Source organism: Podarcis erhardii (genome assembly GCF_964252035.2).
Source record: "Podarcis erhardii genome assembly, chromosome: 6".
NCBI lineage: Eukaryota > Metazoa > Chordata > Lepidosauria > Squamata > Lacertidae > Podarcis > Podarcis erhardii.
In genome coordinates, this window is record NC_138510.1 from 67,829,527 (window position 1) to 67,844,004 (window position 14,478).

Here is a 14,478-nt window from a genome sequence, read left to right on the forward strand (position 1 = left end):
AATTAATCAGAATTCACTTGATTTCATAATCGGGTTCTGAAAACTCAATCATTATTCATCTACCTTTCGTTTTCTTTTGTCTTTGTCACTTTTTGGTGTTTTGACACTTGTGGAAAGCATTCCCTTCTAGCAGAGTACTCAGGCACCTATCATCCTTGTGCTCACTTAAGCACTCCTAGTCTAGACTTGGACCCTGCGCAGTGTAGGATTGCGTCATCCATATGCAGGTTGGAGTGACTGCAGTAGTGATCAGTGTGACTGCTATCACACAGCTACAACTGTGTGACTGTTTCTGTTGGATGGTTCTTATGTATACCCTTACTGGAGTGCCACAATCGAGTGCACAGTAAATCACAATCATATCCTCTGTTGTGCCTGTGTGGCAGAAAGGGAAGATTTGGGAGAGGTTCAACCAGGGGGGTCTCCACTGATTTATTTGGAAATATATTAACATACACCCAGTGGCATGGCGTGGCATGGCGTGGTGTGGCAACGGGGCAGTTGCCCCAGGTGCAAAATTTGTTAGGGGCACAAAATTTCAACACCTGGTGTTGCCTCAGTACAGCTGCACACTTCAGTCACCAGGGTCCGTTGAAAACAGCTTCTCCACACGAATTAGGAAGTGAGTGCGCCAGACAATGGAATGAATTTTCCTTTCTTATCTCTGCAGCTGTAATGCCCTGGCTGATGCAGACACCTAAGGCAGTTGAATGTACATGCGTATTCCATCTGTTTCCCTCCCTCAGAGCTGCCCCGGATGCTGGCAACCCACAGTATGCCACTGCATACACCCACCTGTTTACCATTATGTTGCTGTTAGGGGTGGGGCTGACTTCTGAGTAAACTTTCTGTAGAACATCTACTTTTCCTCAGCCATGCCAGTGGTAGTCTCCTGTCAGTACAAAGGTATTGCTACATCAATATTTCCTTTTTGCTGGCTTAGTGTCGTGGTCCACTGAAGCCAGAAGGTATATGAAAGATCCTATCCCACCCAATGATTCTATGATTCAATCATTATGCTTATAATATTTTAGTAAGTCATGATTTTAAAAGCAGAAACTCAGTGAAGGAAAAGATACGTTACTTGAAATAAAATCCTTCATTTACAGAGGTTCTGATGCAGAGGCTCCCTTCTAGTTAGCTTTATCATCAGCTCTAATAGGACACTTGTCTCCAGAGACTATGGTTACCGTGGTTCCAGATGGCCTTCAGAATTCTCTGAAGATTTGCTGCCGTGATAAATGACAGATGTGGGAGCTGTAATTTGGCTTTTAGGTCCAATAACGTTAGTCATGGTGAAATCCCAGTAAACTAAATTGCTAGTTATCATGAGACAGCGGTAAAGAATTACAAAGTCTTTCTTTTAATACTGAAACAAGGAACTTCAACAGAATGAAGGAAACCAAATTACCCTTTCCTATAACTTCCTCTGCTTTTAAACCTACTTCAAACTGTTTATAAGAATTTTGCAACAGAATTGACGATCGAGGCAATGCCACAAAACAGATTTGGCAAATGAGGGAAAAATATTATTATGTTATGAGTTTTAAAAACTGGAAAGCAAAAACACCATGACTATATTGTTCTTTATGGAGTTTCATTTTGCATATAGAATTGTGAAGAAGTAGCAAGGTGGTTATCAGTTTCGTCACTATTTCCCCTCGAAAAAATGACAACATGAAGTTTGTCGCTCTGTGTTTTGCATTTAGATTTGAACTGGTGCAGATTGAAATAGCACTAAGTACATTATATGAGTGGGTGGTTATCAGGAGCTGCACCGCTACAGCTTTCCCTTAGCTCTATGGCCCAACCCAGGCCCAGATTAAAGCTAGGAGGGCCTGAGCTAGGAGAATTTGGGAGGCCCAAACTTAATAGCATCTGATAATGAGAAACAAAACCTTGTTCTCTTTTTTACTGTTACTAACCAACTGGGCCTAGATAGTATAACCTGCCTGTTAAAAAAAACAAATTGCAAGAGGCCAAAAAACCCCTCCCCCAAGATTATGAGACCATGGACTGCAGTTTGCTAAGACCATATGTAAATCTGGAACTGTCCTTATCCACCCGAATCCCTTGGTGGTGGTGTCTTGTGTTGGCTTGCAGCAATAACATTCGAAAACCACAGATCATTTTTGTTATGCCAACTCCAGTACCTTAACAACTGGCATAGCAGATAATAGGATCAAGTCTTAAAAATCATGCTAGTTTCTCCACCACAAAGTCACTAGCCATACAGTAGTGAATCCATGTGCTATTTATGTCTCAAAGGATGGCAACTCAAACCAACATTTTGTTGATGATATTCATAAATCAGTGGCAAAGGGAATGGGGTCAAAGGTCTCAACTAGAAGATGTGTTGAAGATCTAGTTAGTCCAAAGCTTTGCAAAGATGGTGGCTTTGAAGACAGCTTGCTGGAATCTAGGCTCATAGACTTTCACCATTATTGCAAAATATTTTCATGCTGTGTCTACAAGGCAATTGTGTCCGATTCAGTAGCTTCTAATACCCTCATCTCTCTTGGAAGTGTTGCATACAAATCATCTATTAAAAAGGTAGAATATGTGATATCACTGGAGTTTCTTTTAAGCTCCAGTCCTATGCCTTTTCAATTTTGCTTAGCTTCAGGGGAGATATCCCTTCAAACTGCAATCATGTAATGCATCTCTCATTTCCCCAATAATTCATAAATCTGCTTTCCTCCACTACCACCAGTGCTTTTCTTTTTGTGTTGTCATGTGCAAATAAAGACCATGTGTTTCTAAATGAGATAATGCTGCAGTCTTTGATTTTGGATATAATTCCAGATCCCAGCCCCCTCACCAAGACACTAGGGGTGTGTGTGTGTGTGTGTGTGTGTGTGTAGGAATTAAAGCTAGTTAGAATGTGACTTAATGAGCCCTTGATTGAGGGAGACATAGTGTTAATATGTTGTGTGGAGAAGTGGGACCCTATCCTCAGGCTTTGCTCCTGACCTTGTTCCCATGGCTGGAACAAAGCCCATCTGCAATGCCTGGACTTTGATTGCACAGAGAGAGCCTATGCTTATGCAGTCTTTGAGATCAGCAAGGCAGCCATTGCCTAAGTGAAGTAGCCATCCCTCTTTTCCTTGCACCGATTTGGGTAATGCTCTCTTTTCCACAATACTTTACAGCACAGTCTTAAGCATATCTACTCACAAGTAATTCCTATTGAATTCAGTGAGACTGAAAGGTAAGCAGGGTTAGGTAAAGGGACCCCTGACCGTTAGGTCCAGTTGCGGACAACTCTGGGGTTGTGGCGCTCATCTCGCTTTATTGGTTGAGGGAACTGGCGTAGTATGTGGCCAGCATGAGTAAGCCGCTTCTGGCAAACCAGAGCAGTGCACGGAAACGCCGTTTACCTTCCCGCTGGAGTGGTACCTATTTATCTACTTGCTCTTCGTGCTTTTGAACTGCTAGGTTCGCAGGAGCAGGGACTGAGCAATGGGAGTTCACCCCGTCATGGGGATTCGAACCGCCGACTTTCTGATCGGCAAGCCCTAGGTTCGGTGGTTTAGACCACAGCACCACCCACCTCCCAAGCAGGGTTAGGATAGCAGAATTTGGGACTCACCAGTATCCCTAGCCTACTTCGGTCCCCTACCTGCACTGTAATGATCAGGAAAGGAGCTATCCCCATGAAGAAGCACCTAGAGGAGGGGTTGTCAACCTGGTCCCTACTGCCCACTAGTGGGCATTTCAGGATTCTAGGTGGGCCGTAGGGGGTTCTAGGGCACAAACTGAATTCTCCTTCCATCGAGCACTGGTGGGCAGTAAGGAAATTTTACCATCAAGAAAGATGCATTAGTGAACGGTAGGCATAAACAGGTTGACTACCCCTGACTTAGAGTCTAACCATGACTTTTCCTGTGGCCAACAATGTGTCATGCCTTTTTTCTTGGGAAGTGGGACAAAGGGTGCATCGCACAGCATCTGTGGAGGGAAAGGTCAACATTACTTTTTCAAAGCACGATACGACCCAGCAATTCCTGTTAGGTTAACTTCATTTTGTGACTTGGAAAATTCAAGTTACATTGCGCTATTAAACTTTGCATCATGGAATTAGCATGCATTTAAATCTCTGTGAATGTTAACAACAGTGTTTAGGGACAGCGGGAATAGAGAACAGAAGGCAGGGGAAGGAACGAGGATCCATGCAGAGCAAAGGTCCTACACTCTGGCTAAGGGATATTTTCTAGTTTAAAAGCATTTTGCACAGCCTGCCCATGTGGAAGCTAGAAGCTGGTCTTTAAAAAAAAAATTTAATTCAGATTATCAGAATTCCGTGAGGGATAGCTACCAGAATCTGTGTTGGCACCCTCACTTTAAATTTTGTGATGTGATTGCAAATAAACTTGTGCTTAGCCAAAACCTTTCATCCAATTTCCTAAAAAGTTATATTCACCCATGAAAGAGGCTTCTATTTTCAACCTCTTTTGAATGATGCTTTAGAATTTCTTTAGACTGAATTTAAGGTATTATTACCAAGTGGTTGTGGATTGGATGAGTGCTTTTCTTACATTGATTCAAAACTTTGCAGCCTCACCAGCTGCTTGGACCTCTTGATTTCAAAAATGCCTCATTTATTGCCTCATCACACATCTTACCCTGGTATTTAATTGAAGTGTTGGAAGAAAGGGGGTTGGGGACTATTGAGCACCTGAGACCAGAGCTCCCATTGATTTTGTTTTTAAGGGTAGCTCTTCCTTTTACCATAAAAAATATTTCTGCACTCACTTCTTTGAAAGTAAATAGGCTTCACAAAACATCATAGGAATGCAGTGCTACTTTGGGTTAAGTACTTAATTCTTTCCGGAGGTCTGTTCTTAACCTGAAACTGTTCTTAACCTGAAGCACCACTTTAGCTAATGGGGCCTCCCGCTGCTGCCACACGATTTCTGTTCTCATCCTCAAGCAAAGTTCTTAACCTGAGGTACTATTTCTGGGTTAGCGGATTCTGTAACCTGAAGTGTTTGTAACCCAAGGTACCACTGTACAGTCATACCTTGGGTTGAAGTAGCTTTGGGTTGAGCGTTTTCAGGTTACGCTCCATGGCAACCCGGAAGTAACGGAACGCCGCTCACACATGCGTAGACGCTCAAAATGAAGTCACATGCATGCATGGAAGCGGCAAATCGTAACCTGCGCACACTCAGACATGGGTTGTGTTCACTTCAGGATGCGAACGGGGCTCCAGAATGGATCCCGTTCGCATCCAGAGGTACCACTGTATTATGAAAGGTAGGATATAAATGAATGAATAAAGTATATTTGTCTCATGAAGAGTAGATATTTAGGGTTTTTACTATTAGGTGTGTTTCATGCATTTTCATTTTTTTAAAAAACACTGGCTATTAAATCATTACTAATAATTTAAATTTTCAATCTCTCCCCCAATTTTAGTGCCCAAGGATGGTATTAAGCTTTACTCATTCACATTAGACCCATTCAAATTAATGCATATGACCTCAATAGGGCCATTAATTTCAACAGGTCATTTCTGAGTAAAGCTTAGTTGAATACCACCACAGTACTATTTTTCTAGAAAAAGAGGTGCCGGAACCCACCACGAACACCTCCCTTGTTCTCTTATAACGGCAATGGCACCTGCCTGAGAGGTGCTGGAACTGAGTTCTGGTGAATTCTGCCTGGAAAAAAAAGCTTTGGATATTGTACTGTGCCCAAAAGCATGCAAGGCAAAACCTGATTTGGCTAATATCAGGAACCCTTGCAGAAAATTTCATTTTACAGGTCTACCTTAGGCTAAGGTTACCAGACGTCCCAGTTTCCCGGGGATAGTCCTGGGATTTACAGATCAGTCCCCATGCAAAATCCATTGAAGTTGAAAAGTGTCCCTGGATTTATTGAAAAAAATCTAGTAACCTTACCTTAGGCCCAGTGCATAAGAAAAGTGAAAAGACCTCCCTTCTGGAAGGGGAGGATCTGGAAGGATCATGTGTGGATGGAAGGAAGGGAAGACCAAAGGAGTTGCATTCTTCTCCAAATTAAAGCAAAGATGAAAAAGAATTTTGTGGCCATTGGGCCCGGCTTGCACTTTAGGCATGCATTGAAAGTGACATGGTCCATATTTTCAAGCCGGGAATAATCAGTGTTGGCGACATCCCTAATTGATTTCAACAGCTCTTGCCGGCTTGGAGGTGCACCTGATTCCCCATAGTGCATATTTCTTATTACTCGAAAGCTACGCGAAACATTTCCTGCTCCTAAGAATTATCACTGGATTAGAAGCAGAATAGAGCATACTCTTCTCGAAAGAGATAGCATTGTATTTCACTAGAAAATTGAGTGTGTAACTTTACCACGGCTAAATTGTTTTGTACAAGGTGGATTAGGTGAAGTCTGCTACAGTAAGTGACTAAATAAGACCAGCGTGGCTTATATCCTTTTGGCAGAGAAACATGAAGAAAGCCGAATGTTGCGAACAACTTTATTATGCTGGCATCTGACACTTTAGCCAAGGCAAAATAGAGTGTCAATGTACTGAACATGTTATGCTTCCCCTTCTATTCATTTTGTTTATAAATAGCTTTTCCAGACAGGCCCAGGCTGTGGCTATGTCTTGACTTAACGTAGATCTAATCTAAAAGTCTAGCAGTTGACAGGTTGGTTAACATTTTATCTCCCCCAGATGTGTGCATTTGCAGCTCTCCGTATTTCTTATACGGTATATTCGGGACCTTGTGCAATGCTTACATTAGGTGGGACAAGTTCGCATAGGCCATATATATATATTAATTAGGATAGCTGATAATTAATTAACCACACAGGAACTTTCTGTACAGAACAGGCCGTGCCATCTCAAAGTTCTGTAGGGATTTGGGGCAAGATGTCTACAGTGGTGAGCCTTCCTGAAGCGTGCCAACACCTTGTGAATCCTGTGCATTTGCTTTCTTTCATCCTGCTTGCTCAGGCAAGTCCAAACAGTAGATGAGGCAAGTGGAAGCAGTTCCTCCTTCTCATTACTGTCAATGCTGTCAGGGAATGACAGCAAAGAGGATAGCACTAGCATTGGATACAACCCATTGATGACTAAGCTAGGTGCTCAAACCAACAGCAACAACAAAAGACTAGCCAAATATCCCATCTCTCCCCAATTTTCACAAGGGATTTCCCTTTGTCCCCAAAATGGTTAAATAACCCCAACTCAGCTGGTGTTATTGGCTCAGAACTGAAACTCTAATCTTTGGAAAATGAACATGTGAGAAGTGGTTGTTATCCTACCCGCTAGACCCTCCATTGTCCTCAGTATGTTGATCCAAGTCTTTACAAAGAGCCTACATGCATACAAGCTGAAAGCATATACAGTACTGCAGACTTTGTGTAGCAGGTTGAGCAGAGGTACAGTGGTACCTTGGGTTACATACGCTTCAGGTTACAGACTCCAGAAATATTACCTCTGGTTAAAAACTTTGCTTCAGGATGAGAACAGAAATTGTGCTCCAGTGGTGCAGCAGCAGTGGGAGGCCCCATTAGCTAAAGTGGTGCTTCAGGTTAAGAACAGTTTCAGGTTAAGAACAGACCTCCAGAACAAATTAAGTTTTTAACCCGAGGTACCACTGTACAGTGGTTGACTCCCTTCTGGATTGTTTTGGTTTCCTGCTGAACTGTGTAACAGAATCCTAGGCCCTTGATTATTTCTTTATGCGGCTTTGAAACCATGAAATCTAGAAGGGATTTCAACCCTTCATCAAGTTAGCAAATTAGCATGTTACATAAAAATAACATGCCCTTACATAGAAGGAGGGCTCTGTCAAGGAAGGCCTCGGGACACCTGAAGAGCTCCCCATGCTTTGCCAGGGATGGTGGTGTAGTTTGGGGGTGTGGGAAGGACCATGTGTGAGGTGCAGTGAAGAAAAAACAATACATGTGTTTAATAGAAGATATGGTTCTTGGAATTGGAAAGTAGGAGTAATTACTACAAGGTGAGTAAATAATTAGTGTGTCCAGAGGTGTTTTTAAAGCAAAAAACAACCCCCCAACCCCCCAAAAAACAAAACAAAAATTGACATTTGACATTAGTATTACAATATAAATATAATCCTCTTGTTGCCAAGTGGTTTGAATGCTAGAATGGCCACAATGGGAAGCGGTTGTTCAGCAGAAAATGGAAGAGTCAAGAAAAAACAGCATTCAGTGTTTAAGGTGTGGTTCTCATTGAGATAGAAAACCTGTGATTAGACTGCACAACTTCACACTGTAGGGGGGGGACTGTATGTTGCTCATTAATAATAATCATAAAAATACTCTTTTGGAGAAAAGAGTTCCAGCCTAATTTCCTCACCACATGCTCCTTTTCTATGTGTGGTTTTGTTTGTTTGTTTTTATATTGAGGAGCATTCAATCATGCAATTTTCAGAAGCTGTCCCTGTTTCTGATTTGATCCCGGAATGTCCTGCTTTTCCTTAGGATGTCCTTATTTTCATCAAAGAAATGTTGGATGGGACACCGAGTCATCTGAAAGCAGCCCTGTATAGGGAAGGTTTTTTTTAAAAATGTTTTATACATGTTGGAAGCCGCCCAGAGTGGCTGGGACCACCCAGTCAAATGGGTGTGGTATAAATAGTAAAATTATTATTAATATGGAACAGGATGTCCCTATTTTCATCAGAGAAATGTTGGGGGTATGTTCTTCATATCAGACAGTGGTAACAGGGCATCTGTTCTGCAACACTACACTTGCTGCTTGAAATTTCCAGTGTTTTGTTTATGGTAAACATAATTAAATGCTAGCCCCCTACATAACTGCAGAGTCTTTGAAAGTCAGTTCCAAATACAGAATGGAATGGTGGACGGGGAGGGGACAAATTACTTTTAGTAGAGCTAAGTTTTCTTTTCTGAACACTGATCTGTTATCATTATCATCATCAACATTATTAGCAGCCACTCTGGTATCGCAGCACTCTTATTGACAGATTTAATAGAAGGGATTCATTTCACTGAATAGGCGGAGAGTTTAATACTTAAATCTAAGCATTTATGTTCACCTGCCATTTGAATGGTCCTGTAAATTTAGTTTTTTTTTACCAAACCCTCCTGGAGGAACTATGCGCTTCTGAAGGACTCTCTATCTGTAGATCTCAAATAAGTTTTGACTCCTTGAAATCAGTCTGTCAGTGATTAAATTGGACATGGAGAGCTCTTATTGGAATCAAATTTGATTGTTTCATGCAAGATACTTTGCTCAGACACAGGAAGTTGTGTTACACTGAGTCAGACCATTGGTCCATCAACTTCAGTATTGTCTACACAAACTAGCAGTTATGCTCCAGCGTTTCAGAGAAGAAGCCCATCTGTCTCGAGAGTTGATGGAATGTGATTCCGGGACTGAAGGCAAGCAGCTGTGTTAGCAGGACGTAAACCTGGCAGGCAGGGGTTCCCAGACATCAAGACCCCTTCTCAGCCTCGCTGATGTAGTCCAAAGGAAAGCAGAGCAATACATTTGGCACCAGCTTGGCTGCAGGAGTTGTCAGAAGGAGGTTACAAGATTCCATCCAACCATCTTAGGGACTCCTTGGCCTCTTCTTCTACTTAAGAGGAGGTTGAGGATAAGAGTTTTCATTATCTTAGATGGGCTATGTTCACAGGTTGATGAAACCATCTGCCCCACACCTCAGCTTAAGTACAATGTTAATGTGGCATACTACGGGGTACGTAGGGATTGTGGCTAACATCTTGTGTACTCGGCTTCAAACTGCAGTGGTGGGAGTGCACTGGAACTGGAATAAATGGGAATGTGTGCACCGCCTTCATGATGCAAGCCCCTTAATTGTTTCCATGTAAATGAGGCATTGATGCACACACAGAACCACACAATTATATCTACAGAAAGAGAGAGAAACCTTATTTTTAATCTAGCTGTTTTCAACAGTGGACACTGAGTTTTGATAAAAGTAAAATCTTTTTATTAACACTCTAATGGAATTTACTCTCTTTAAACAGCAATAAGCTAAATTATTTTCATTTCCAAGTCAGCAGGTATGACATTAATAGCAAAGCCACTCTCAGAAACAGCTTTGCACACTGGGCTTGCTCCCTTCTGAGTTACAACCATTAGCCCTGAAGAGTCCTGAGCTCCTTTAGAAGCCTTATTTGTTACACAATAAACCAGTCTGTCTTGTATAGATATGCTGTTTGTACACAATATAGTGTGCCTGAATGCACATTTAAGTACAATATCTATACTGGAGAGAAAGTAATTGATTTAAGAGAGATGACAGCTCAGTAGCTCATTTCATACTTTCACAATATAGCAATTTTTCTAAAGCCTCTCGTTTTCTCCTTTCTTCCACGGTGCTGCTCATCTTAGCTTTCCATCAATTTACCTTAAGCATCCAAAACAGCAAGGGACGTTTCTGAACAACCTAGAGTATTCATCCTGGATCTGAAATGAAAAGATGGAATGAACACAGTGGCTTATTAACAGGTAAATATATGTATTTTAAGCATCTTCCAGAGAGTGTGGCTTATTCTGTTATAAAGGTTTTTACATAATTTGGCCTCAGAGAGGATTAGGGATGGTGCTGAAGGGGTTTTCAGAATGCAGACTGCAGGATCTTACATAAAGGCTTCAGTCCAGAATCAGATGACTATAGTTAGTAAACCTCTTTAATTATTTCATAGGATTATTGCTGTACAATATGAAATGCATTGCTTCTTAAATTGTAGATCTGTGAGACATAAATCAGATTTCAGAGTCTTAGGACATGATTGTGAATTATGTATGTGCACGAATTATTTTATTCATCTACGGCTGCAATCCTTAATACACTTACTTGTTAAGTGCAGCCCATTTAAATAAATGGGACTGCCCAGCTAATATGGATAGGACAGTAATGTAAATCTTCTAGCTTCTCTGCCTCTGACAATCTTTTACCCTTTTCTCTCTGTTGATGCTTCTCAGACACAGAGCACACCATGCTGCCTTCTGCTAAGGGGCAGCACAATCCCCGAGCTGGGGTAAAAAAAGGGGTCAGCTGAATTAACTTCCCTTTAAATACCCTACCTGGTGAGCTTTCCCATGCCTGTACCTTTTGGGATGACTCCTGTGCGAGAGCAATCTCTGAGGTTAAACGGTGGGGGGCAGAAAACTTATGAGAAGGGTGTTTAAAAAGGAGGGGTCTTTTCAGTTTACAAATTTCAAGGGAGGCTTTGGCACAGGTGTGCCACATGAAGCATTTCTAGGTAGAAGAAGTACTCACTTTTCGTGACAAAACACAAAGAAATATGAAGATGAACAGTCCTTGAAATGCATTGAAGATTGTAAAAAGGTATGCAGTGACCACTGATCCCTGGATGACATGAAGCACACCAAAGATCCACGTCGCTCCAAGGAGGAAGAGGAGGGAAAGAGCCCCCCGTGCACAAGATCTAGGTAGAAGCAAGAGAGTTAGAATTCTCTCCCTCCCTCCTTCCCTTTCCCACCATATGCAAGAAATGATTTTTGCAGTTGAAAAATCCCTGAACGCTGCATGGCAGTTACATGGTTCCTCCTTTAGGGTGTGCTGTGGTGCTGTTGCCGAAATGATATTCTCTTGCTCTCATAACGAAACGGGGAAAAAACAACAGCAACAAAAAATGCAGAAGAAAGAGTAAAAAGTGGACGGTTTTTAAAAAACACTGCCTGTCTTAATCTTCAAATCTGTTTTCTCTGGTGTATTGCAGAGCCATATGATTTGATTTTAAATCTACTGTTAGTGTAATTCCCCAAGGTAAAACATATGTCTGTTATGAAGTATACCCCCTAAGAAACCTTGGAAAAAATGTATAGTATGCTCTTAGGTCAGCACATGTGCATGACATCAAAGGGATCTTTTGGCTGTTTCTCAGTTTCAGCCTCGGAGATAGTGCTGGCTGTAAAACCAGACTTTCTCTTTATATTAAAAGGATTTCGCTTTTACAATGCAAGGGAACTTTAAATTGTGGCAGGGTCAGAATACTGATGTCCTAATAGCATACAAATCAATTGCCTCTGATTCCCCCACCCTCTTTTTTTGTTAACACACTGTAGTCTAAGTACACCCAGCCCTGCTCATAGACTCTGACAAATTACACCATGTTGTCTCACAAATGAGCTCCTTGATTAGTTTTTCTTTTTCATTTTCAGTCCAGCAGTTGCTGGACTTCCTTTCCACAAGAAAGCCTTTTCTCTCCCCCCTCCTTTTTTTCTTTTTCTTTTTTGGTGCTGCTTCCAGAAAAATGAATAATTTTTTGACTTCATTAGAAGCAGTGCACTGTGTGAAGCTGATAGGGCGAGGAACAGGAGAAAAGTGATCAATCAAACAATTGCTAAATCCTAACTATAAATCTAACGCAGCAAGTTGAAACTGCAGGAGTGTTTCTAAGCAACAAAAACAGTAAGTTGTTTTCAGTGGTCCCTGTAGCACACACACACACACTCCAGCCTTGCCAGCACAAACGGTTTTCAAGGTCTCTATAAATCAGTTTTAAAGAAAATGAGTTGATCGGGAAATCATAGCAGCACACAAAATAATAATTAAACAACCCCGAGAGACAAACAAATGAAAAGGCAGGTTTGTTGAACCCTCCCCCTATTTCCCTCTCCTCCACCAACAGAGTGCATCACCCAGAAAGCAAGCAGACAGAAGAGAAGTGTTTTTTCAACCCCATTGATTTGAATAGGAGAGTGAAACAAATTCTGAGCTCTCCCTTAGTGGAAAAAATGGGCATCCTGACTGCAATCCTATACTCACTTACTGGGGAGTAAGTCTCTGTGAACTCAGTAGAACTTATTTCTGTGTTGGCATGCATAGGATTTCACTGTAAATTGGGACTATGCCTCCAGTTTGGCTTAGGAGTTTTCCCCCAGCAAAATGTATCGGGGGTAAAGGACATATGGCAACAAGTATGATGATTTTCTTTAAAATCCCCCCCCAAGCCTAAAAACTCAACAACTTTGCCCCCCCCCCCCCACAAAGGCATTCGTTAGCAGGGTTGTGGCAGTGATGGTCAGGGTTTTGGCCGCTTTGGGGTGACAGGTTGTGTGTGGGAATCCGCCGCGGCTGCGGTGGGCGGTTGCTGGCAGCCCTGCAGGGGAAGTTCTGCCTGCTTCCCTGCCATGCATATGTGAGGAGGTGTCTTCTCCAGGCACCAAAGAAGTGCCGAGAGCAGTGGTGGTGGGGCAATGGATCACATCGTATGGAAAGGTGAGTTGTGGTGCAGGGTGGCTGAGTAGCTGCGCCCTCTTGGGCCCATCATCCTGTGCCCGGGAGACATCGATCACCCCTGCCAAACCACCCTGCGGAGGCAGCGACGGCCATGCCCTGCCACAACTGCCGCTCACCCCACCATATGGCAATCCTAATTCATTAACGAGATTTCTATTTCTATTTGAAGCACAGTTTTAAGACCCAGATTCTTAAAACTGCAGAATTTAGAGTCCCCGGAACCTTACCAATCCATCCTTACGGCCAACTATTTTAATAGGGTGCCATCCAACTAAACAGTTTAGCTGGTGCAAGGACTTTAAGCAGCAGATATTCCCCACCCTCTCCTTTCCCTGTACACACTCTGCATGCCCTGTGAATTCCCAGAACAGATTTAGGTGTTGTGGGGGGAGAGGAGAAGGTGGGGAAGTTCCGCTACATATCTTGTTGAGTTCTGTGGGGCTTACTCACAGGTAAATGGACGCACAAGTACAGTCATAGGCTTTTGTCAGCAAGAAAAAAGCCTTGATGCAGTGTAAAGTAGACTTTCCTTCAGGAGTGATGTTAATATAGAATTACATCAGTGGGTAGCTGTTTTCAAATCAACTGGTTTTAGTTTTTTTAAAGAGAGTAAAAGTTGAAATTTACCTTATATTTTCATAGCAGCTAACTTCTGGCTTTAGCATGGCTGTTTGTTGAAATACTTTATAGATAATGACACCAAAAGCAATCAAATTAACCTGGAAATATATACATATATGTATTCAGTTTAACAAGATGAACATTGGAATTATATCTGTATTTCATATTTAAAGCAAACAAATCAAACCCCTTCTTTCTGTTGAAAGGAAAGGGCTATTCTGATCCTTTTAATAGAACAAAGAGTACTACAGTAACCTAGGTCAAAGACGAATGTAACTCTATATCCTTTCAAGTGTATAATTAACAGCAGTCTGCAAATGTTTATTGAATTTATTGGCAAATCTCTTTAGGTTCTGGATCAGAATTCTCCCCCAAAGTAGATGTATGGAATATGTATTCTCGGTTAGGCATTATACAGATATTTAATTTGAAAATACAAACCCACTGTTTCCTACTAAGTAACATTAGCAACATCAAGGGTGCGTTAAAATCTTTGGGTGTAAAAGATACAAGTGAAAAGTTTTGAATTTCAAAGGTACTTTTGGCAAAAAGTATGGACTTGGTATTAAGCTTTGCATTTGTTTGACTAAGAAAAAGCCAGAAAAATATGGAAATGAGGCATGGAACAAATAAC

The 14,478-nt window shown here is 41.8% G+C and overlaps 1 protein-coding gene across 2 annotated transcripts in view; it reads right to left on the reverse strand.

The window, feature by feature from the left end:
• Window positions 1-9,918: 9,918 nt before the first annotated feature.
• Window positions 9,919-14,478, reverse strand: part of ADGRL4 (adhesion G protein-coupled receptor L4) — a 90,627-nt gene continuing 86,067 nt past the window's right edge. For both annotated transcript variants that reach the window (XM_081868329.1, XM_081868328.1), the window contains exons 14-16: window positions 13,851-13,942; window positions 11,238-11,406; window positions 9,919-10,420 (exon numbers count right to left, since the gene is read on the reverse strand). In XM_081868329.1, the coding sequence (XP_081724455.1) occupies window positions 10,358-10,420; window positions 11,238-11,406; window positions 13,851-13,942 (324 nt within the window). In that variant the 3' untranslated portion in view covers window positions 9,919-10,357. The remainder of the gene's footprint in view (window positions 10,421-11,237; window positions 11,407-13,850; window positions 13,943-14,478) is intronic.